Here is a 24,423-nt window from a genome sequence, read left to right on the forward strand (position 1 = left end):
GGCACGGAAAATTTACAATTTTGAATCCCGTGATGTTGGTATCAGGTTTGATCAATCGAGGGAAAAAAAACTTGTTAGGGATTCAGCTAAAGAAAACAAATTAGTTAATTTTAAAAAGTCAAAACCGAAGAATATTGAGTTTCACTGAGAGATTGCCTTTATTTTCAACACCCCCGAAGCAAAACCCTGTCTGTACACCATTTTTCATATCTCTACTGGTATTTCTTTTGGGATATTGTGGTCAATATTGTACTGTGGTTATAGATAATTCACCAAAAACTGTTTATTTACAGAAAAGGCGAATAACCAGTTTTGTTTGTATATTCAAGCAGACGGAGTACTGAATTTGAATCGCAGGCAATTTCAACACCAGGTTGTCGATGTAATGACTAAAACATTGCGCGATCATTATCTGAATCCGTGTTTTAACTACTCCATGCTGTCCACCACATGTAAATTTATATACGCTGGTAAATTTGAACTTCGGTATATAATTCCAAGCTTATCAATGTAATAGTGTGTCAGATTTTCATTTTATAAAGTGTATTCGGTGTTTTGTTAAAAGTTATCAACATCTTCTGAGTTGCAGAAATGACAGAGCTCAATTTTGCAGAATATACTGCAAACTTTAGAATACACCCCTTGAAAACTATCCAGAGTAGACTACCCGAGAATACATTTGACTAAAAATTGAGTAACAATAAGAAAGTATATAATAAGTTTCGTTGTGCATTGAAATTTTATTCTGTTTATTCTTACTCATGTGAGTTCCGGTTATGTACTTGTGAATCGATGAAGTGTCACTCTGCTGTGAGATGAGTAAAAATGTGCTATATTTGCAAAGATGCCAGAAATAATTACTGCAAAAAATATGAGTTATATATTTTTAAAAAGCAGCATTACACTAATTGTAAGGCAGAAAACGAGTAGACTTATGGAAGATGTGTTCATGTACAAATGATATTTCATTAATTTATTTTTAAACTATGGAAGTACTGTGTTACTTAATATTTTTCTGCATCTAAAATGTAAAAAATTTAACTTCGATACACACGCTACAATGTTGCAGCAGCTAAATCCGAAGTTCATGATAAAAACTTATTTGAAATAGCAAAATCTTGGAGAGAATCATATTCGATCAATTACCTGGCCACTATTCAAGATTCTGGTGCAATTATTTGCCCTAATTGCTAATACTTCTTGAATAAATTTAAGAATTGCACATCCGAACTCTGTGTTCGTCCTACAGAATTCTAGCCTAGTCCCATTACGGCGTACACTTATGTCGAATTTGCATTTTTACCACACTATAAGTGAGATATTGAATATCATATGGTTCCAGACACAATTTCAATGATCATAGGTAATGATAATTACAACACTGGCCAAGTGAAATCAGGATAACTCTCAATATATACATATATATATAGGTATATATAATATACATATATATATATAAACTAATATAAACATAATAATAAGTAGGACTTATAAATCTATACTATTGTAAAGATAAGTGTAAAGTAAGTAATTGAAAATACAAATACATGTTATATATTCATAGATTTGTAGTTTATTAAGAGTGAAACATAGGCGTAGGCGATTTCTTTTCACTCCCCCTGGTAGAAAAAAAATTGTCAGATAATTCTTACAAAATTTTTTTTTGAATTTTCTCAGAAATATGCAATGTTGCCGAACAGTTCTGCGATGTATTCCGTATTAGTTCTGGACAAATTTGAATTATTCTGATAATATCTGGGGAATTTTTCAAAAACTCATGACATTCTGAAATAATCAGAGTTTTCAAAACTCTGATTATTTGTGTCGGAGTCTGATACCAGATAAAAATCGAATGAATTTCCGGGAACAACTCAAAACCCTTTTCAAACTTGTTTTCCTAATAAAAATGTGAAAAACTCCAATTTTTTTCCTTTCTCTCTATTATCATTCAATAGAGGTAAAAATCGCACTGATTTCACGAAAAGAATTCCATATTTTTCTTAGGGTCAGTGGTTCTGTGTATTTATGTGACGTCCTGTCTAGAACCAAGCCATGCCCGCGATATTGCGTGATATTACCTTCCATTCTTGTACCATGGCAACGTGGTGTGAGTGTGTGAGTATATACATAGTGTGCCTAGACTCCTACGACACGCCCCTTGCTTCGAGGTTAAAGCCTTTAAGTAAGATGTGTGCCAACTGTCTAAAGAAATTCCCACATCATTAGGGAATTATTTTTCTGGCGAACGCAACCCTGCTCGCTAATACCATCATGTGTTGTCACTGTGTGTGTGGTGTGAGTTATTTAAAGTTCCGCTCATTTTTTCCCCACACAGATACAACGTCACAAAAATTAATTACCACAGATCTAGGGTATTTTTGCGCTGTTGGTACACATCTTCCTTAACTCCTATCCAGCGAGAGAGCAACTTTTTTTTGGAGAAAGAAACTGCACTCCTAGGCACACCGTGTATATTCACACCACGCGTGGCACTCATCATAGTAGCCATGGATAGGACATTTGTAAACACGAAAGGGTGAATGTAGCGTTAGCTGGATATTCCATAAAAATCACCTTAAACCCGATTTCCATCCTTGTAAATGTAATTAGTGAAAATTATTCAATCCGAAATAATCAATATAAGGTGAGAATGTTCGAGATTATGTTCACTTTGTCACATAACCTATTTTCATTTGCTTTAAGGTTGCCAGTGTACGCAAACACATCGATACATTCAATGTTATTGAATCTTAATTTCATTAAATAATTCATTATTCCGTCGTATTATAAACGACTCTTTCGTTTATAGGTAAGGAAATGTCCGATCAAAATATTATCGGAATATGTATACTAGTCTGCTTGGCTGTAGTGTTTAATTTTTCACTTCATCGAATTGAAGAGGGTCATGTTGGTGTATATTTTCGGGTAAGTCTTTATTATTGTACTCTGTAATAAGATTGTTAATGGCGAATGAACCGAACAACCGAAATTCAAAGTTAAGGAAGGAGAAAAATCTGTCGAAATAATTTGCAGCAATGTTATTAGCTGCAATGAAAGTGAATTCGAATACATCAACATGCCTATTATGCAATAGAAATAATTTCGGATAACACAAGTTAAAATATCAACAATTTAAAAAGAAGTGCACGAATTGGACTGTTCAAAATTCTTCAACTTTGGTGTTTTTTTTTACCCCGTTCTAATATCCTTCGTTCTAGTGGTTTGCTTAGTAGAACCATGAAATTCAATTATCTGGAAAAAATTCAAGTAATAGTACATCAAAATATGATTACAATGCTCAAATATCATTGTTGACAAACATCTGTTCTACCGTATTTATGAATATCTATTTGTATCCTCTCTGTAGTTGTAAAATTTTTCTCGAGTGATCTCTAGAGATTTCTATGATGAATTGAATAAGTCAAAAAACGTTGAAAACAGATGAAGGTAAGACCAGGCTTTCATCATTTTGAACGTTCTATTTGTGAAACCTAATCTTAAATTGTTAGTAACTTAACTAGTGTTATTCGAATTTGTTCCCAATCGTTTTCATTACACAGAAGACATATTGTTTCACTAGTTTTTACTGTCACTGGTATTAATAACAGTCCCAAAGATTTTTTAAACTGTTTTTTCTCTTTTCCTTAACTGTTGGTTCAGGTGATGAAGCGTATTCATCCTTAATTTTGATGTTAATGTAACAAATGCCTAGAAATAATTTTATTAGTAATTCAAACACATTACTGTACAATTTTGATAACAGGGTTGTCAATTTTAGGGTGGCGCGTTGCTTTCACACGTCAGTAGTCCAGGATTTCATATGATGGTCCCGCTTTTAACTTCCTATCGTTCGGTCCAGGTAACTTTACAAACAGACGAGGTCAAAAATGTTCCCTGCGGAACAAGCGGCGGTGTTATGATTTATTTTGATCGAATAGAAGTTGTGAACATTCTGGATGCAAACAGTGGTAAAGAAATGAATGATACTAAGATATTGTCCACATATTTTGTCTCCGCAGGTACCTAAGATGGAGAGGTATGTTAAAAAATGTGCTTATTTTTTTCAGTTTACAACATGGTGAAAAACTTTACCGCAGATTACGACAGGACTTTAATATTCAACAAAGTTCATCATGAATTAAATCAATTCTGTTCTATGCATAGTCTTCACGAAGTTTACATAGATTTATTTGATCAAATCGACGAAAATTTAAAGTCTGCTCTACAGACTGATCTCAATGAATTGGCTCCAGGGCTCAGCATCCAAGCAGTTCGCGTTACAAAGCCAAAAATACCAGAGACTATTAGGAAAAATTACGAGTTAATGTGAGTATCAAGGGTTGAAGAATTATTCGAAACCTAAATCAACTAATATTTTTACAGTCATCATGAAAAAAGTGAGAAAATTTTAAATTTCAAATAATCAAACATTTATGGTAACATTGTAAATAATATGCTTCACAGGGAAGCAGAGAAGACGAAGTTACTTATATCGATACAGCATCAAAAAGTGGTGGAAAAAGATGCAGAGACAGATCGCAAAAAGGCGATAATCGAAGCAGAAAAAGAAGCTCAAGTGGCAAAAATTCAGTACGATCAAAAGATCATGGAGAAAGAATCACTGCAGCGAATGGCGTCTATTGAAGATGAGATGCATTTAGCTCGACAGAAGAGTCGGTCAGATGCTGATTTTTATCAAATGGAACGGCAAGCCGAGGCAAATAAGTTACTCTTATCCAAAGAGTTTCTGGAGCTCAAGAAATACGAATCTCTAGCTCAAAATGCCAAAGTGTATTACGGAGCTGACATTCCAAAAATGTTTACACTTGGAGGCTGTTCCAGTGATCCCACTTTGGGCTCTGATGCAAATACCTCGAAAAAAGACGCGACCATTGGAAAATCGAGTTCATATGGTGATTTCGAACAGACAAAATAATTTTATTTAAAGTTAGGAAGAATGAGTGATTATTCGCAAGTGCGCTTGTACATACCTATATATATATAATATACTAATTACTGATTTTTCGAATACAAATAAATCACAGTAACTTACCTCGATAAAAAGTGATGTGGTATAAAAAAAATGTGTACGTTTTGAGTATTGTCTATATTGCATGGATGGTGACGCTCATCTTATGAACAGTGTTCAAGAATATTATTCATTATTTCACCATTTTCATATTGAATGGGGCCACGCCGTCCGAGTCAAAGGTTAGGAAAAGAGTATCAAAGAACACGTGTGAAACTAAGTTTAAACTATGCAGGTAATAGTAATAAATCTGCACAAATTCGAACATTTCAAGCTAAGGTGTCAACAATTTGAGAAAAGGTTCTGTAATTAAAATGACCAGAACGAATGAAATCTGATGTTTTTTATTATCCTATTCTAATGTACTGGGCTTATTTTTTTGTTCATTTTGTTCACCATAGAAATCTTCAAAGATTGGCTGAGAAAAATGTTATAGTTTCATCCAGATGAATGAAAATACGTTTTACGGTATAACAGACATTCATCAACAATTACATTTGTGCGTTATAAATACACTGTAACGTAAGATTTCTTGAATATTTTTCCGGAACGTTTTTACAAAAACATTAGAATTAGACTAAAAAACGCCAGAGATTATTTGTTTTTACTGTTAAAAATGATTGTGAATTTACGAAATCAGGTTACAAATTTACAAATTCGGTGCAGTGATGTAAATTACTAATGAAATTTCTTGATTTCACGTAAATTTATTGGAAAAACACAAAAAGTAATTCAAATTATCTGAATTCTGTAGTAAATTTATTGTATTTGTAAATTGAATAAACAGTAAATGTATGGTGAATTCACTGTTGCGTATAGAATAAAACTTTCGATACAGTATAGGAAGTTTCATACAGAAATTTTTTACAGTGTTAAACGTTCTAATTACAAAAACTATGCAATATCATGAAATGAAAGTTAGACTGCTGGCGCCGATTTTTTCGATGCTTATATATAATTTTAGAAGTGCAAATTGTTTGTATATTTTAGTATATTCGTATTACATTTAGATCAAAGCACAATCAGCAATGTATGTCTCGCTTCCATCAATACTCCAGGTTATGGTTGAACAAAAGTGATTGCTCTCTTGGAATTAATCTCTACTATACACAAACATCATTGTTTCCTTGTGCGAGTCTTCGGCTTTTGACCTGGTGTAGCTAGAGCCTTGGCATCGGTTATATTTTCCCGTAAAAGTTTCATTTGCTGCAAGGCAAGCTTTGCTAATTGGCCCTCCGGGGTTCCAGTTGGTTCCAAAAGTAGATTTGACAATGCCTTTTGCAGCAGATCTTGAGCTTCCTTTAATTTGGAAGCCAATTCTAACGGTGATATTTCACGTGCGGCGTAATTTTTTTTCGCTATCAATGCCGTTGCCAAATACATTTCGTACAGTCGTATTCCTGCAATAAAATATCGACATAATTAAATAGATTACAATAAAAAACATAAATCTGCATTAACCTGCCGGAAATAAAAACTTAAGTAACTTCAAGGAATCTTTAAGTGACTGCTTTTCAAAATGGTTTACGATCGTTCTAGTCTTGGTTTCAGCTAATTTGGACGAACATAAAGGGCCAGAAGACTTTGTACAAGCAGTTGCACCTTTTTTTTTATATATCAAGCCAATAATAATTAAAATACTCGTGGAAATACAGGTCTTGTAATGAAATACGTTGAAGTAAATTTAATTAGTATGTTTTCTGCCGCTAGATGAGATGATTTGACATTTTGACGTCCATACTTTGGATCGTAGCAGGTTGATTACAAAAAAGATTACGCCGGTAAATTTCTGCAATATTATTATGAATAAGGCTTCATTGAGTAAGTGAATACCGTACATCATTGGGAATGAAATTGACCTTTTTGACGTGAAATTCCTGGTTCGACGATATCGAGAACGGCCAGACCTTCTTTGTGAAGGTCCAGTATGCGCTCCAAAATCTTTTTTTTCGGGTTAATAGATGACATCTCTTTTCTGTAGTTGACCAGTAATTTTTCCTTCAAATCCAAGGCTAAGTAATGATTGGTGTGAACAGTGAGTAATAATTTCTTTAGCAAAGATTCAAGTGCCTGTAACCGTAATATGATGAATTGTACTTTTCGTTGAATCAATCGTTATCTATACTTGTGTATTCAACGATACTGAATGAACTCATTTATCACAGTTCACTCATTCTAAATCTGTATAACAGCTACGTGTTCAACGTCTTATAAGTAAAATTGAGCAAATTGAGAAATTAATTTTAATTGATGAAGTCGGAAGTACAAGTCGACAGCATGATTGATTATATGTTTATACAATAGTCATTTAAAAAAGATAAAACACGAATTGCAAATGGTGAGGGTCAGTGGCCAGTCGATTTCGCATAAAATAGTTCGATTCATAATGATATCGGAGTACTAAATTTCCAAAGAGCAATACACTTTTTGGAACTTCTACAGAAACGATAGCTCGCCAAGTACCTTTGTATCGAAGTTTTCAGTGTTCTCAATGAGAAAGCGTGTTAAATCCAACGTGGTCTTGATCATTTTGCCGCTAAGGAGTGATTTGCATCGTTCGCATTGCCATTTTGTTTTAAGACCATACGGATTCGATGTTAAAGGATTTTGAATCCCAACGTATCCCTGACGACATCGAGGACAAATTATTGAACTCAAGTTGGACTTTAACTCAAAAGGATCCCTACATAATGTACATTCACATTCGAAGTATTTCCCTTCTCGAAGATTCTCACGTCGCTTTGCGCTGCCCTGAAAGTACAAGTTACGAGTAAAACTTTTTATCCTTAATTTAGGGGTTGTAAGGGCAATATATGTGATCAACTCATCGGTTTTGATAAATTCAGTGAATATCACTCCACAGAAAACCTCGCGCTAGCTGTTGGACCCTCGTATAAGGTGACATTTTGTAAAAGTGTCAAATATGCGACAAAAGATCGCTTTTTCAATTGAACAGGATCCAGTCGGTGCGTTATGTATTCATTGTCTCGAGATGACGTCTACCGAATTTGAAAACTTACCAGTAAAGAACCTGTGTAATTGAAATAAATAGTTGCCCCTTTCTTGATGTCAACGCTAGCGTAAATTGCTAGCTCATCGCGTTCGTCCACTGTGAGATGCGTGTTGCCTAGACAGTTATGAGCCATGAGTGCAGCGTTCGTGTAGAGCCCTCTCAAAAGGTGGCTTTCTAATTCTGAGACGCCTGAGGACCTCAATTCAAAAGTGTTTACGTCCAAAATCCCGCAGATTCGTTGCATCAACTCTGAAGTTTCACTATCATCCGGCACCAATCGAAGGTTTTGCAAAACCTATCGTAAAACGGATTCAAAACCGTACTTAGTCTTGAGATTCTTTCGTGCTTCAAAAGGAAACGTTGAAACGACAAGGATAATCTTATTAATCATACATACGATCGTGTTATTTAAATGTGAATTCGGCCGACATGATGGCCTTGAAAATGATAATCAGTTGATCAGGTTGGGTAAATTTCATGAATACAAAAATACAGAACTCGGCTTGCGAACTGTTGAACTTTCATTTTTTGACATTGAGTCAATGTAGCTCAGAATATACCAAAATTAATAACTATTACAATTGAATACGATGGTCAGGACAGTTAGTGTAGTATTATCACTGCGACAAGGTGGTGTCTTCTGAATTTAATAGTCCAATATTATCACTTACTTGAACAACAGTCTTTTCTCTAATACTCCAAATATGGGTTCCCCTTCTTTCTTTCAAGTGATTTTCCATTAGGTCAATATGTTTCCATAATTCTGGCTCAGTTTCCCTGAGAAGCCAGAGACGTAGTGGTAGCAGTACCGTCGAATGAATCGAGATTTCGGATGAAGACAATTGATTTGAGCGAAAAAGTGAACATTCGGCGTTTTTGTGATACCCTGGAACGAGCTACAACAATTTAACAAAGTCACGGAATTTCAGTAATCAATGTAGGCTTACCTCGCAAGCAGGTTGGCAGAGTGGAGCAGCCTTACACTTCGTACAATTGTAAGGTTTGGACTCTGTTTGCCCGATTGGTTTGTGACAATTAAAACAAAGTGAACCTTCGAAGAAAGCGGTTGGACCAACGCTCACTGGACTTTCGCGATGAATTACTTCTCCAGCAAGCAAATCTTTCTCGGCTATCATATACCTGGAATTCAATCATCCAATTCCTGATTTCGCCAAACATTTTAACGCTCCAGGATCATTTTTACAAAATATCGTGTATAGTATGAAAAGTTATGGTACCTTCCGAGTTTCTCAGATTTTGCAATTCGATATTTCACAGAAACTCGCGCAGGCGCATCCGGCGATTTTCCATCGTTCACCATCCTATTTTTTATGCTGCAGCTCGGAATTACATTCAAATAAGATACTGTAACTGTATATCTTAATTTCAATCTTTATGATTCGCATTGTTTACCGAATTTGCTAGTCACACAATTGCTTACTTGCTCTTACTATTCTGAGTATATGGCGACAAAAGTAATTTCCTTGTAAAGTTCACCATTACCCTGATATTCAAGAGCCAATATATAAATAACCAAGATGCAAAATAATATTTTCAAATGTATGGGATAATTACTGTACACACCAATGATGCCAAAACCGGATCTCTCGAGGGAATGCGAAACTATCCAATCCGATTTTAAATAGTTTAAGTGTAGTCCTTTTCAAATTTTGTGCGCAATCAATGAAGCGTTTCAAGATGAAATTTACGAATGCTCAGAATGAGTTGATATTACAAATGAAGCTTACTTTCAGCTTCTCGTATCCACCAACTGTACAATCGCACAATTACACACCATTTCAACACATGCAGTAATAATTGTGTAAAAACTCAACTGTCATATGCGAAAAATGCTCAAATCGACAATCGTATTTTAGTTCTCGAATCAAACTGACTGGATTGTAAGCTATTATAGCGCCAAGCTAAGCTTCGGCCTAACAATAAGCCTAGAGTTCTCGAGATCGACTTCGCGGTGCGGGGCTCGAGTTGAACTTACTTAGTCTATAAGGTGTCTGGATTTTGTGCCGAAATAATCCGATGGGGAGTTTATTTTAGGCAAATCATACTCTGTGCTTTTGCATGTACATATGTATAGCTATTAGCTATGCATTCTAAACAGGCTAGATTCTTTTTCTTATTTCTAATTTTTTTTTTTCATTCGACACAACAACATACATATATATTCAAAGATTAGAGTTCAAAACTTTATTCAACCATAAAATACATTACATTACTGGTCGTTTGCTAAAATTAGACCTCTTATGATAAAACTTTTTCCGAGGTCTCGAATGGTTCTATTTTTTCCACAGCAATAGTATTAACCGCGAGGTCGAAGAAAGGAGAAAAGAAAAACGGGAATAACTTGTTCCCTATTTCTGTCAGCACCATCTCATAACTGTTGCGGCAATCTCTTAACACAATCTTTAACCTGTTCGCGCTTCTTGTCACATGTCGTCACAGATTCCGGGTGTTCTTGAGCAAAGCACGGTTTATATAAGATGTTTACTGCACGGAATCGTCTATATAATGTCGTTACAATGCGCAAATATCTGCGAAGTTAAATTGACTTATTTTTCAGGAACATTTTAAGAAATCAAAATCCAATAAAGCTCAAAGTTAATTTTAAACCTAATAGTGATAATCAAATTAGCCTATATAAGGGATAGAATTTTTTCCGATTGGCCAAGTTTACGTATGAGAAAATCTAATTGGCGTAAAATAAGAAAGTTTCTATCTGTATAGATAAAAAATGTATAAAATATAAAATAAAAACTAATTTAACAAATATATATATATATTTATCAATGTTGGTCTAAACAAATAATTTATTTGTCATACGGATTACACACGGGTTACTATAAATAATACGATACACATAAATGTGTGTTCACTATTGATTCTGCAAGCTTCTTATTGTTACTGTACAGACTGATGATGTCTATGTAGTCTAAAATTAACCCGCGACAGTTCATCAGTCGCTTCTGAACTACTACAGATGCTTCTAGAGACCGACATCTCGAGATGTAACGAGATTTAGCTGCACTGTTCTTTGGCAGGGATAGCGCGAATATATTTAAGATGTAGATTCAAAAGAGCGTGGAGTGTGCTTCGTTCGAACAGTACCGAGTTTTCCACGGCAAGAGTCGCAACAAGTAGCGCAACTTACAGTTGACACTTCGTTTACTGTTCCTTACAAATTTTTCGCTTCGAAATTTTTTGGCGCCAAATAATGTCTTCGCCACCTGAACTCGTAAGTTCTTTTCTTTGTAGACGTTTTCACGCATGGTTGTTACATGGCAAATATTTTAATGGATACATAACATCGTCCCCCATGTGATCAACTACAGGTAGCAGCCGGAGGCTCTGGAGGACCATGTGCAAGTTGTGGGGCAGCAAACTCCAAGTTTAAATGTTCCGGTTGTTTCAAAGTATGGTACTGTTCTGAAGATCATAGAGCCGGTGATTATGAGAATCACAAAAAACTATGCGATAAGCTATATAAAATTCTAAAGAACGACGAATTTGGAAGGTAAGTACGACTGTTTATCGAAGTTCAGGTCAAAGTCATTGTCTCTACTTACGCTTGTAATGCGCAATTGATCTTATCAGAATCATTAAATATAGAAAACGCCAACTTGTGGTAGTGAATACTCTACAGTAACAATCACGGTTGTTGTATTTATAAAAGCGGTTTTCTCGAGCATATTTTACGCCTAATTCACTCAATATCACCAGACCAAAATCCGAAACCCCGTAAGACTTTTTATGTCCCTTATTAATGTGAAATTTCACTCAAAACAATCATCTGATTCCGGAACGTGCGATACACTGTTGCTCAAACTACGCCCACATTCAGAATCCTAGTACTGTTGCTATTAGACTGCATCACTATTATACACAACATATATGTATACATCTTAATTGCGTATAATTCATATTATAACTTGGTGAATTTTGCACATATATTCAAATCGGCAAAGGTTTGATAATATCTTTGAAACTTAAAGTGGAATAATTGTTTTGATAACAGATGAGCCTATTTATGAAAGTCTGAACAGGATAATGAAATGCACTCGAGAGGCGGAAATATAATCTGATATTGCAGGTACGTTGTGGCTAATCGTGATTTGGAACCTGGCGAAGAGTTGTGGTCTGAAACACCTTTTGTCGTTGGCCCGAAGGCGTTTAGCTACCCGCTTTGCCTTGGATGTTATTCGCCCTGGCCACCTACGGGTCTCGAATCAACGGAGCGACCACTTTGCTCAAAATGTGGATGGCCAGTCTGCGGGACGAATTGCGAACTTCTGGCTTGTCACAAAGATTACGAGTGTCAAGTGAGCATCACTTGATTTTTTCATTCAATTATTTATCGATATTTTTTTTCTGTAGAAAAAACCTTTTTCTTCCTTTTGTTGAGCAAGTGATTCTGTTTTTTCTTAAATATTTGCCCTACATGCCATTGCCTTTGAAATCTCCATTTTCGATTTTTCCGATTCTGTAAACGGAGACATTTTCGCAGGTTTTCGCAGCCTCGGGGGAGAAATTTAATATCACCGCAGCAATTGATAATGACACCATTAATGCATCCCCTCAGCTAGACTGCGTGACTCCATTGAGGCTGCTTATTGCTTCTGAGAAAGACCCGATAAGATGGAGGACCGAGGTGAAAGATATGGAAGCACACAATTTGAAAAGGTCACAGCAACTCGACTGGAAAAGATCTCAGGTTAACGTAGTCGAATACCTTCGTTCTCGCTGTAAACTTGACAGGTAAAATACACACTTTTGTAATTTATAAAATGTATGTATCAGTGGTGAACAATAATAGGTATATGACCCTTTAAAAAGTTGAACATAGAGAGAACAATGTATTGAGCACAGTTGCTTATCCCAATAAACCAAAATGAATTGAATAGAATTGCATGTGTCCAAAAACGGAATTAACTTGAATTGAAGCAAATTGAAAAGATTTGCGGGGCAATTCTTTTGAATTTGTTTTAAATTGTTTTAACCCGTGTTAATTCCGTTTTTGCCGTTCTCAATTCGATTTGGGTTACTGGAATTTAAAAATGATGACTGCTTTCGGGATCTACAGATGCCCATGGAGATGAGGTTTTTAATACTTATGGAAAATTGATTACAGATTTTCAGAGGACGAAATTCACACCGCTTGTGGTATCCTCGAGATTAACAGTCACGAGGTCAGATGCCCGTCAGGCTACAGTGCCAAGGCGTTGTACCCGATCACGGCCATGATGAATCACTCTTGTGTTTCTAATACCAGTCACAGCATTTCGCCTGATAATTACAGGTAATTATCGATAATGAATATTAATTACATTAATGAATATTGTAATTAAGGAAGTAGTAATAGAATGCAAAATTTGGAGTTATTGGTACCTGACGCACATTTTTCTGCCGTTTTGCGACCTAAAACATTAGAAGATAACATCTGGCGGCACAAAAGTCTATATGAGACTAATCATGTTGTATTTAATTATGAAATTAATCTTTTAACCGACGTCTCACTCGTTATTAATTCAATGTAATACATTAAAAGTGTATTACCCTCTGTATGTGTCAACATTACGTAAAACCGAGGGTGGAACTGCAACCAGCTGATCACCAAGTGCCCCGCCATATTGCACAGTTGCGGCCATATTTTGAAAGCTATAGAAAATTATAATTAGCGATTCCTCATTTAAAAACCTGTCAATTTTCAACAATTCTCTTTCTGCCCGTAGAATTTGCGTTAGAGCAATGACGAAGGTACAACGAGGAAGTGAATTGTATGGCAGCTACACGCATAGCTTATTACCGACAATTTTGCGCCGTGAGCAACTCCGCGAGAGCAAGTACTTTGACTGTGCCTGCAGAAGGTGTTCTGATCCGACGGAGCTCGGTACTCACATGTCGTCGTTGAAATGCAACAAATGTGATAATGGAGTGATTTTGTCCCTCGATCCACTGGGTGAGTTTACAGGATCCCTCAATTCAGAAAACTTCGTATTTACATGCTGGCAAAAATTATTTTCAGAAACTTTCAGCAGCTATTACGAATTTACTCAGAAAATGAATTATAGTTTCCAGTTGATTTAATAAATATCAGACAAATTCTAATAACTCTTAGGAATTATCTGAGCTTATCTCAATTTCTTATCATTATACATCGATAAACGTTGATATTTCTTTAACATTTCTAAAAAGATGTCGTAATTCTAGAAGTATTGAAAATATTTTTCTAGTGAAATACCCATATTTTTTAATAGCATTTTCGAAAAATTAATCACAACTGATTCCTAAAAATCTTTGATATCTCTCAGAAATCCCCATCCCTGCAGTTTTTCATTACGCGGTACAGTAAAAAAAAATATGCAAAAACACCAGAATTTTGATTTGTTCAGATCTGGACACCGTAGAAAATGTACAATAGAAAATGAGTACCTACTTACCAGAACCTGTCTAGAATTTCTGGAAATCTCTCTGGCATTGTTAGAATAATTCGAACTCTTACAGTAATAATTCAAAATTTATCCCAGAATTATCAGAAAAATGGAATACTCTTTGAAAGTTTCTGAAAAAAAAAACACATGCAAAACTTCTGAGCATTTTTTTTGTACCAGATTCGATATTCTGCACCAACTGGCATATTTAATTATAAAAGGGAATTAAACAGAGGAAGTGAAATTAAAGTCCCACAGTTTATGCACGGTGTTTTGCGTGCTTTAATAATTATTGTAAAATTCATCCAACACTGTCAGCTATAATCAGCTTTGTTAACTCGAGCCTCACATCTTTTGTTTTTGACGAAATTTTAGTTGATGTGGCAAGACCTCAAGATTACCTAAATACACTTTTTTAAAGCATTTTTTTGAAAAATGCTCTGCAAGCAATGATTGTTGAAACTTGTGGAAAAATATGTTATCGAAGATTCCGAAAAAATACTAAAAACGCTACATTTATTCTGATTACTTTGGCATGAGTTTCACGATGGTAAATGATCTCCTTCTCGATTGATAGTCACTTACAACATTCTTTATTCGACCAATACTTGAAAAGTGTTATTTTGTATGTGAATTATCAAAATTAGGTCTTAAATTTTTTTGGTCAGCAAAAAATCTTGAAAATTTCCTTGAAAAGTGAAGTTTCTGTTTTTTATATTTTCAAACGAGAAGTTTATCGACTTTTTAAACTGTTTTAAGAAATCTAAAAATTATAAAACTTCGCGTAACAATAAAAGTGGAAAAACATAATAATTTCATGCTAGAACGACTTTCAACAGTCATGGCTCGCAGGTAATTCTCCAAGGAAATGTAATATAAATTAATTCAAGTGCTTTCGAGGCCCTATTACCGATACCCTCACGATAAATTTCGGAAAAAAAAAAACAAATATGAGTGTCAGCCTATCCATTGACTAATGCTAGGGTACTTTGTACAGATCCCGAAAGTGCATGGAAATGCACGCATTGTCCGTTCACGACGGGAGGACAAGCGATTCGGCGAGTGTTGAGTATTATTCAGGCGGAAGTGGACGAAGTTGAACAGACAACTGGTAGTGACGGCGGTTCTGCGATCGAAGCAAGAGAGTCACTCTTCAGAAAGTATCGCTCTGTTCTGCATCCGCAACACGCGTTTAACATGATTTTAAGGTAAATATCCTCATAGTAGTAAAAGAACATCGGTAAAGTGTTTGCCTGCTATACCGTTAGACATAGCATGATGCAAGCTGGACGTTCCAACTATTTACAGGTATTCTTTGAACCAACTTTACGGACGATGCGAAGGATATGAATTTGACGATCTACCAGATGTTGTTTTGGAACACAAGGTAGATATATGCAGATCTCTTCTACGGGTATTGGATGTCATAGAACCAGGTTACTCTCGATTTAGAGGTCAGTATAAGCAGCGTAATTTTGTAGTATGTACACTTTGCTGGAAAGCAGGATACGAAAACTTGTGAATTAGATTCATGATTCCAGAAGATATATTATTATTCATTGACATAACAAGTTGATTTGATCACGATCAAGCTCGAGATAAAACGTAAAACAAGATTAAGAAGCACTGATCGTGTCAGAGATTTTTTCTGCCTCCATTGAATAAAATTTGAATAAGGGGTAAATAAGAAACGGTTTGTTAGTGGAATATGTGGATTTTTTGATACCCTGAAATGCTAAATCGCTATTATTTTTTTTCCAAAACCTACTTGGAAAGTTCGATTTTCAGAGCCGGTGCAGCGTGCGGGTATTGCCCGATTTTCGAATAGTTCAGTAAAACGACGTTGACGTAAGCGTGTGATTAAAATACAAACTATATTGTTAAATAATGGCGCGCTTCACACGTGCAGATGGGCAATATCTAACACATACAGAATAATTCTAGAATAAATTGAATTATTTTCTTTCCTCAAACAACTGCTATCTTTTACTCGATTCACTTCCAATTAACAATCCTAAATTTTTAAATTTTTGAAGCAAATTATAATTGGGATCCGCTGACTCAATTTTATAGGTTTTGACGCGCAGCATTTTGTCGTGCGTCACTATGCTACGTTTCCATGAGCGACTTTTGCTGTTGCGGCGTTATGGTATTACTGCAATTTGCCGCCCATGAAAATCAGCCTTAAATAAGAAATCGTTTTTTTCGTACAGGATGATCTAACGATGCAATAATTATCGATATTATGCATTCAGGAATGACTTTGTACGAACTACATGCACCGCTGCTGTTTCTGGCTAAGAATTTGTTTCATACTGGGACGATAGATGAGGCAAGTCTGAAGAGTAAGATGATGGAGGCAGCCGAAATTCTGAAGGAAGCAGCACGCATTCTAATGTTGGAGTATCCAAACACTGTCGAAAGGCAGATAGGCGAAGGGGCAATTCAGTCTTTGGAGGAATTGGAAACCTCTATAAAAAATATGTAATCATGCGAAGCCTATCGTCGCTAATAAGCGAAAAAAATTGGAACGGACAATCTCCACATCCGAAAATTAATAATTGCTTCTGACAATTATTGCATTTTAGATAACTTTGCTGAAGGGATAATGAAAATAACTATACTTGTGAATTCAAAAATTTGATAAACTAATTACTATTAACTAAAGAAATGGTAGAGGAGTAAGTCATATTTGCTTATTTGAGGGAGCAGCTTCAGAGCAGTCAAGTTAGAAATACAAACGTAATCTGCGATCATCTTACTGAAAAAGATTGATTCGAATTGAAAAAAGCTCTGCCCGAAAGGCTAATGCAGGATGCTGTGTAAGCAACGCGCGAAAGACTGATTTGAAGAACTTTTGGTAGAAATCTTGCTAGAAATATGTGATTGACACGTAACCACTGAGAGGAGATGTAGTCATGTAATAATGTATTCAGTTTTACAATAAACATAGTTAATCAGTTTGTTATATTTACAAAATAAAATTACATATATATTTCAAATTTCTGATTCCTTTTGCCAGTATATTTGCAGCAGAAAAATGCAAAAATACTAGTTTTTCGTAAAATTACGAGCGTTTCAAAAACAAAGTAGTTAGATGTTGCATACGCTATATCCACATACATAGGTATGTGTATCTACGAGATAAATCAATTGCGCTTAGTTTGCCAATGATTCTGATCGACTTTGTATGCGATAAATGCGAGCGTGTGTTTATTCTGCTGTCAAAATTCCTGCTAATCGCAGTAAAGTGAGGTTAAATTTTGCAACAATTATGAATTCTGATGACCATGTTTCGAAATTATCGACACGCTAACATTGGATGAATAAACACTTTATTTTTTTGAATCGTTGTTGTCACTGTGTTTCATCGGCATGGAATTGCATGTATGTTCCTAGTTTATTAATAGAAGATGAAAATATTCGATGTTCTGTTTACTTTAAATATTGTGTTTATGTCGATTCTGTTACCAGTAGGTATAAAATGTGTATAAATATGTTTGCATCCTGGTTACTAATAAATGCAATGTAATCTACTATAATGTTCATTCTGTACCCTCGTAACTACTTCTTCAATACCTCCGTATAGTTATACCCTGTCTAATATCTGTAGATTGTTTGCTCAAACAAGTGAGGCTAACTTCTTTGGATTCTTTTGGTCAAAATTTGAAAAATTTCGAAAAATTGTTGGATTAATTTTTTGATGCGCTATGTCGACGTAATTTTGCGGAAAGGATAGATTGCGCTTCAAGCAATCGATCAAGAGTTTCAGCTGAAAAACGAATGATTTCCTTTGTAATTTCCCTGATATTTATCGTACGTTTTTTCACATTCCTTTTTTGCATTCCTAAGGGTCCAATTAGTGGAAAAAGAATCCTGCGAAACGATTCTGAGGTGAAAAGTTTCAGAGTTCTGAATATTTCAAAAAGGCCAGGCTAACCGCTTTGGATTTTTTTGGTTGAAATTTGGCCAATTTTTGACATAAATAGATTCTAGGACGAAAATTTCTTCAGCTTAAAAAATCACAAAAACGAATCCTAATTCAGCTCTTTTGAACTTTTTTGATCAATTCTGAGAAATTTTGGGAAATTTATTCGAATCCTAAACAGACTTAATTTTTCCAGAGAAGACAATTCAAAGTAGTCCCAAATCTCTGTAATATCACCGTAGTTCTGTATTTCCTACAGTTTCCTGATTTTCATATAAATCCGGCAACCCTGAAAGAACACGGGAAAACGAATAGCAGAATTTTAAAGATATTTTTTACTTATTCTTGAGCTATGATATTTGAAAATATCAGAATACAGAGTTCATATGGCAAAGTTACTGGTGCCTTACTGTACACTATTGGAGATTCCAATATATTTGCACATTTTGGAAAATTGAGGATTTCAGTGAATTTATATAGCAGTGCAATTATCTTGAAACACAAAACACACAGTGTTTCCTTGTACAGTGTCAATTTTGACTGTATTGATAACAAATATTAGATATTTGTTGAAATACAAGGTAATCATCTTGTTAATCACAGTGAATTTTTATTTTAACATGCTATGCAATTTCACATCACCCAAAAACTGATGATCAGATATGAACTGCGATAGTATTACTGAACTTATACTACATAAGCATGTTTCTATCGATCAGAAAGAATCGTCATAACAATAATAACAACCATAATAATTATTGTAATAGTAATAACCAAAGCAACATACTGTACACATATATAATATGGTATAAAGAAAAATGGAAAATACAGATTTTTTATAAAAAATATATATAATATATTTGCACTAAATCGGACTTTATCGCTATAATATTTTACTTATGTTCACTTTATAACATACCTATGGCTATGTAAGCTTTCCATTATGCAATCGAATAATACGGCTCATGGCCAATTATTAAGGCACACTTTCGGTTTGTGAAAATATAATTGGTAAATTTATGTCCCAGATTATTTTGAGATTCTGCTAAGATATTAAGAACAAATTAACCAAACTGTCTTAATCAATGGTTAGAAAAAGAGTAAAAACAAAATCTCCAATAATTTTATATTTGCCAATGATAGCAAAACAGAATCAATAGGTCCTGATTAGGGATCCTGATAGGGATCTGATTAGCGAACAAAACGAATCCGAACACATCAGAATCGTATCAAAAATGCATGAGCTTAATCATTTTGAACGATAAAACTATAAAACATTCTTTCATACTGTTGATATGGTAGCTTCTGTTATTGGAATTCACTCAGATTCATTTCATTTACGTTACAGGTATGTGGTTTTATTCGTGTTTATTTTTTTCAAATTGTCATCATTGTCACAAATAACACTGGTGGGGATTTTGCAAACGGTTTTTTTTTCTTTTTTCTCAACTTTTGATTCAGACGGTCCAGCCGATTCATTATCAACCGCCAGAGTAAATATTTTCTACTTCAGCGAGTGATAAAATATTCACAGTCAATCGCCACATAGCAGTATATTTGCACTACGTGGTCAAGTACGAAGTGCGGAAATTTTCGCATTAATTAACAAACATGTGATTCTACACAGAAAATGGAATCAACGGTTTGACTCAACATGAGTGAGAAGTTATATCAATAGAAACTAGCTATCCCAAGCAATGAGACTGTTTTCAAATCTGGTAGATTAATCAGAGTGTGAAGCTTATACTCAAGAGCACAGCTAAAGGTTATATTGAATACTATTTAAGCTAAGTTTGAAATCAGCTAGTTTGACTTCACTAAAGACTTGGCCTACGAGAATAGACACTCCAACCAGAAATAAATGATTAAAATAAAAGTACAGTTTTGATTACTAGTAAATCAGCAAATGATAATTAAATGATAATGACAACTTTCGATCGTTTTACATTTATCGATCAGAAGAGTCAGATGAAGATCTAAGGATTCAAATGATTTCAGTGTGAATCATGATTTTCGGGGCTGGTGGTTACATAAAAAGATTAATTAATTAAGAAACTAAACCAGCCCAATAGCAGATCGTCAGTATCTTCGAGATTGCTGTAGTAGCCAGCAGGTCGTATATTCGTTGATTTCGTTCAAATGCCATCGGCTTGATTGTGAAGTCACAGCCTCGACGGGAATGGTCCTCGCAGTAATTTTCTTGAGGATATCACTACCATTTCTCATTTTTCCAACCATTTGTTTCGTCTGTTGTCTTCAACGGGGTCACCAAATCGATTGTTTCTACAGAACTGTTCTGCTTCTGTGGATTATGTAGACAATGGCTAGTAAATTCAACTTGAAACCTAGGGTTAATCGTCCATCAATATGTGTACCAAAGTTGTACACCACATTTCAAGACTGTACAATTACAAAGGATAACGAAGGTTTGCAAAAGATTTAATAGAATTTCAGGGACTTTGTGTGATGTATCCACCATCGAGCTGCAGAAACTAGAGTGAGGAAATAGAAAAGTCTTCCATTTTTTTCAGGGTCGAATTGTGAGAAGGAAACCCAAAAACCAAGCGGATATCTTCGGAAAAATTTAAGTAACAGGGTAATAATAACAAACCTTTGGTGTAGTCAAATCAATCTCAACAATTGTTTTATTCGAACTTCCAGGAAGATGTAAAGTCTGCGGAGAGTGAGCACCATTTTCTGAGAGCCGCGTTGTTGGGGGCGGAGGTGATGGTGTTTCGGAAGAACTAACTCTTCGCGTCGTTGTTGATTCGTGAATGTCACGACGGGTCAAGGAAAGGGTAGAACTGGCTGACGACCAAGGCCCTTCTTCCTCAGCTACAGCTTCGTTTACCAATTCTCTTCCAATGTTGATATCCTTCAAAAAAAAAATTTGCTGTTTAAGTATATGAGTTTATTTGGTGAAATGGTTGTGTCTGAGAAATTTTATTTACTTTATCCTTAGAAAAATGAATATTTCTTCCACAAAGTACCAGAAATTCATTTCATGAAATATAAAAGTTAAGAACCTTCCACGAGAACCTGATCATTCCAATTTCTGTGGCATTGGAATCGCTGATTTCTCACCAATAAAGAATAAATTTATTTACAAGATTAGAATGGAACACCTTATCTGTTTTATTTGTATATTCGATTGTATCAAATATCCACGTTACCATTGCCTCCAATAGCTTACCTGGTTATCAGTTTTATTGTAAAGATCAACACAAGGAATGGGTGAGCCTTCTCGGCGAGAGCTTCCACCGGCTAGAACACGTTCTTTGTATCCTCGAACTTTGGCTGTCAGTGCTTTCCACTGGGCCACCCAGCTGAGCTCGGCAAATCTGTCACAAGCTTCTGAACTCCATTCGTTATCTCTGTAAGAACATAGAAACTAATTTCATTGTCGATTATAAACACAAAATACCAAGGTATGAAAAAGAAACGTTAACGCTCTCGAATTTCCACTGAAACGGTTCCATTATGGATAACTCCATAGATGATGAGCAAGTCTTACCGAGGTTTTACATTTGCTAGAGAGCATTCAATTGCCTGTAGACGTAAGCTTAAAAAATCTGTTCGAAGTTCCATCATCTCTTTAATGGTTAATGCTTCATGGTCGCCGTAATCCACGAAATACACCTCGTAACGATTGTCTTCGAGTTTGGCGACAACTTCAGCACGGTACCACCGCTCATCAAAAGGAAACTTTGCAGCCACCATTTGCCCGATGCTTACCTGTGTCCGCAAGCATGAGATTTAGATTAAGATACAGATTTATTCTAGAATCGACTGATAGAATGTTGTTTATATTTCAGTTGCTGTTACAGTTGCGAATATATTCAACCGTGATTGAATGTGATTCGAAAATTGAAAATAAAAAAACTCACATCCTTGAGCATGTGTAACTCCAAATTTTCTTCATTGCGGTAGTACTCTGTCATTTCTGCTACTAATTCATCCAGTGCTACTGCGCCAGGACCTACAACTTGAACCCAGAATTGGCTTGGGTTCTCTACAGCGCTAACGTACACCTCCATCAGTACTTCTGGGTCTGAAATGCATGTATTAAGAGTTTTCCCAATAATTTATGAACTTGCCTCAGCAAAAATTATTTTTAGAAACTCTCAGGGATTGCTAAGAATTTACTGAGAAAGTTAATTTCCGATAGTTTGAACAAATTCTATCAATTTCTCAAAACTTTGTACAAATGGTTCAATTTGTATGCGAAAAACTAATTCAGGCAGATTTGTAGAAAAATAGTGATATTTCATGAAAATTTATGAAAATTTATCACAATTATAGTTCCAGTAAGAATATTCTTTTACAGATATGCAGATTTTTTCAGCTGTACACGAAAACATGAAGTTATTCAGATTTTCAATACATGTTTGTTGTACATGAGTTTTTTACAGGAACTTCTCACAATTTTTTAAGATTCCTCATATATAATCAGAATAATTCAATTTTTTCCAAGTCCAAGTCCAACAAAACTATATACTCAATACGGAATTTTAAAAAATAGGATACATGTAGTTCTTTTGCACATATTTGGAGTTAAGAATAGAATGGAATATCGTAATAAAGAACTACCTTGTGTTTTTGGTATCTGGTCGGAGTCTGTAGAATTTACGTGATTGTTGGATGCTTGAACGGGAGTCTTCCGTGTTGAAATTTTGCCACGAGGTGTCCTTAAAGACGAACTGACATCCAACTTTTCTCGAATTTCGTTCTCCTCGCGAACTTTTTCCTCAATCAATGCCAAAGCTGCAGCAATGTGTTCGGCAGTTCCCTTTATGATAATTCTCTGATTGGAATCTAATGAAACAAGGAATTCTACTACTCAGAAAATACAAAGATTGAGGATAATTTTTAAGAATCATTCCACAGAACAATCGCAGTGCCAACATTTCGTACCTGGATTCTTGTAACTGGAAGACTCAATCATAACTTTTGCTCCAGATGCTGCTTGTATGTGATTAATCGTATCGCCACCTCGCCCAATGATTCGCCCACAAGCTCGCTGAGGTACATATGTTTCATAAACTTCAATGATAGGTTGATTGGCAATGATATTTTCTATCATGACCTGGGCCAAGTGAACGCATTCCGGTTTACCGCGTATCTTGCAAATTCTATCCGGCAGTTCCTTATCCTCGCTGGAGAAGTTTATTCTAGTTTCCGTCTTGTCTTGAATGTCCTTAATCATTGCTCCAGCACGGCCGATTATAATTGGCACGTGTTGTCGCGGCACCTTTAACTCCACCTCATTTTGTCTGGATGTTGCCAAACGTGTAGTTCGAGCGTCATTCGGATCATCATCCTGAAAATCAATATAATTACTTCATTATCTTTACTTTCATTTCATAACGATGGTAGAAATGCCTAGACAAAAACGCACCTTCTTGTAATACATGTACAGCAAAGCTGCGCTGGCACCTGTGAGCGACAATCCAATTGCAAAAGTGAGCACAAGCTGTCGATCTAGAAGTTTCATTTTTGATCTGAAATATTAATGCAAGTTTTTTTTTACAATTTTTATTTCATCAGTATCGAATGTCGTTTGTTGCAACGACGCGAATAGTCGCGTCCATGACGCATGAGCAAATTTGGAACCTGCAGACGAAACATGACATAATAGATGTTAGCATGGATGATCACAACACCACAGGTGTTATATACATGTGTAACCTTAAAGTTGAATAATCATCGTATCATGTTATACACGATTTGAGTAGTACAGAGATTTCACCATGCTAATAACTCACCACGAATATCGATATTTTTCAACTTCCGAGGAAAACGTGATTTTTTGTACAGACTTTCGGCCGTTTGACGTGAAGCTTTTAGTACGAATTCCATAAAATCACAGATATTGGGGCACAACTTTCTTTTTAAATTTAATCGGCATTGCGAAGGGTGAACAGGTGTTCCAACCAAAACATCCAATGCCCTTATTTTGTCCCAAATTTGTGGGTATTTTGTTACTACCAACCACTTGCATACTTTGCCT

General features: G+C 35.4%; 4 protein-coding genes across 8 annotated transcripts; 2 read left to right on the plus strand and 2 right to left on the minus strand.

Annotated features, from left to right (window-relative positions):
• The first annotated feature begins 2,491 nt into the window (after nt 1-2,491).
• On the plus strand, nt 2,492-5,310 carry LOC124404305 (erlin-1-like). 2 transcript variants are annotated; one of them, XM_046878337.1, is made up of 5 exons: nt 2,492-2,547; nt 2,810-2,925; nt 3,779-3,968; nt 4,068-4,326; nt 4,465-5,310. In XM_046878337.1, the coding sequence occupies exons 2-5, from the start codon at nt 2,818-2,820 to the stop codon at nt 4,934-4,936; spliced, it is 1,029 nt and encodes a 342-aa protein (XP_046734293.1). In that variant the 5' UTR covers nt 2,492-2,547; nt 2,810-2,817; the 3' UTR covers nt 4,937-5,310. The 2 variants fall into 2 exon arrangements, with proteins under 2 accessions (XP_046734293.1, XP_046734292.1); XM_046878336.1 differs by having other exon boundaries at nt 2,518-2,644.
• Nucleotides 5,311-6,006: 696 nt separating this feature from the next.
• On the minus strand, nt 6,007-10,065 carry LOC124416832 (SET domain-containing protein SmydA-8-like). 3 transcript variants are annotated; one of them, XM_046877750.1, is made up of 8 exons: nt 9,627-10,058; nt 9,281-9,382; nt 8,990-9,182; nt 8,714-8,938; nt 8,050-8,337; nt 7,493-7,780; nt 6,889-7,099; nt 6,007-6,429 (listed from the first exon to the last, which is right to left on the minus strand). In XM_046877750.1, the coding sequence occupies exons 2-8, from the start codon at nt 9,361-9,363 to the stop codon at nt 6,146-6,148; spliced, it is 1,572 nt and encodes a 523-aa protein (XP_046733706.1). In that variant the 5' UTR covers nt 9,364-9,382; nt 9,627-10,058; the 3' UTR covers nt 6,007-6,145. The 3 variants fall into 3 exon arrangements, with proteins under 3 accessions (XP_046733706.1, XP_046733708.1, XP_046733707.1); XM_046877752.1 differs by lacking the exon at nt 8,714-8,938 and having other exon boundaries at nt 9,627-10,065; XM_046877751.1 differs by lacking the exon at nt 9,281-9,382 and having other exon boundaries at nt 9,627-10,056.
• Nucleotides 10,066-11,060: 995 nt separating this feature from the next.
• On the plus strand, nt 11,061-17,483 carry LOC124416830 (SET domain-containing protein SmydA-8-like). Its single transcript, XM_046898186.1, has 9 exons — nt 11,061-11,292; nt 11,390-11,571; nt 12,148-12,376; nt 12,562-12,812; nt 13,186-13,353; nt 13,787-14,013; nt 15,483-15,693; nt 15,794-15,939; nt 16,741-17,483. The coding sequence occupies exons 1-9, from the start codon at nt 11,272-11,274 to the stop codon at nt 16,971-16,973; spliced, it is 1,668 nt and encodes a 555-aa protein (XP_046754142.1). The 5' UTR covers nt 11,061-11,271; the 3' UTR covers nt 16,974-17,483.
• A 2,411-nt stretch (nt 17,484-19,894) lies between these two features.
• LOC124416831 (tudor and KH domain-containing protein homolog) lies at nt 19,895-24,420 on the minus strand. Of its 2 annotated transcripts, XM_046898187.1 has the most exons (9): nt 24,179-24,420; nt 23,812-23,914; nt 23,328-23,733; nt 23,004-23,228; nt 22,301-22,464; nt 21,928-22,148; nt 21,607-21,787; nt 21,025-21,288; nt 19,895-20,715 (listed from the first exon to the last, which is right to left on the minus strand). In XM_046898187.1, exons 2-9 carry the CDS (start codon nt 23,905-23,907, stop codon nt 20,626-20,628), a joined length of 1,647 nt encoding a protein of 548 aa, XP_046754143.1. In that variant the 5' UTR covers nt 23,908-23,914; nt 24,179-24,420; the 3' UTR covers nt 19,895-20,625. The 2 variants fall into 2 exon arrangements, with proteins under 2 accessions (XP_046754143.1, XP_046754144.1); XM_046898188.1 differs by lacking the exon at nt 24,179-24,420 and having other exon boundaries at nt 23,812-23,986.
• Between the last annotated feature and the right edge of the window lie 3 nt (nt 24,421-24,423).

Source organism: Diprion similis, chromosome 3, assembly GCF_021155765.1.
Source record: "Diprion similis isolate iyDipSimi1 chromosome 3, iyDipSimi1.1, whole genome shotgun sequence".
Lineage (NCBI taxonomy): Eukaryota > Metazoa > Arthropoda > Insecta > Hymenoptera > Diprionidae > Diprion > Diprion similis.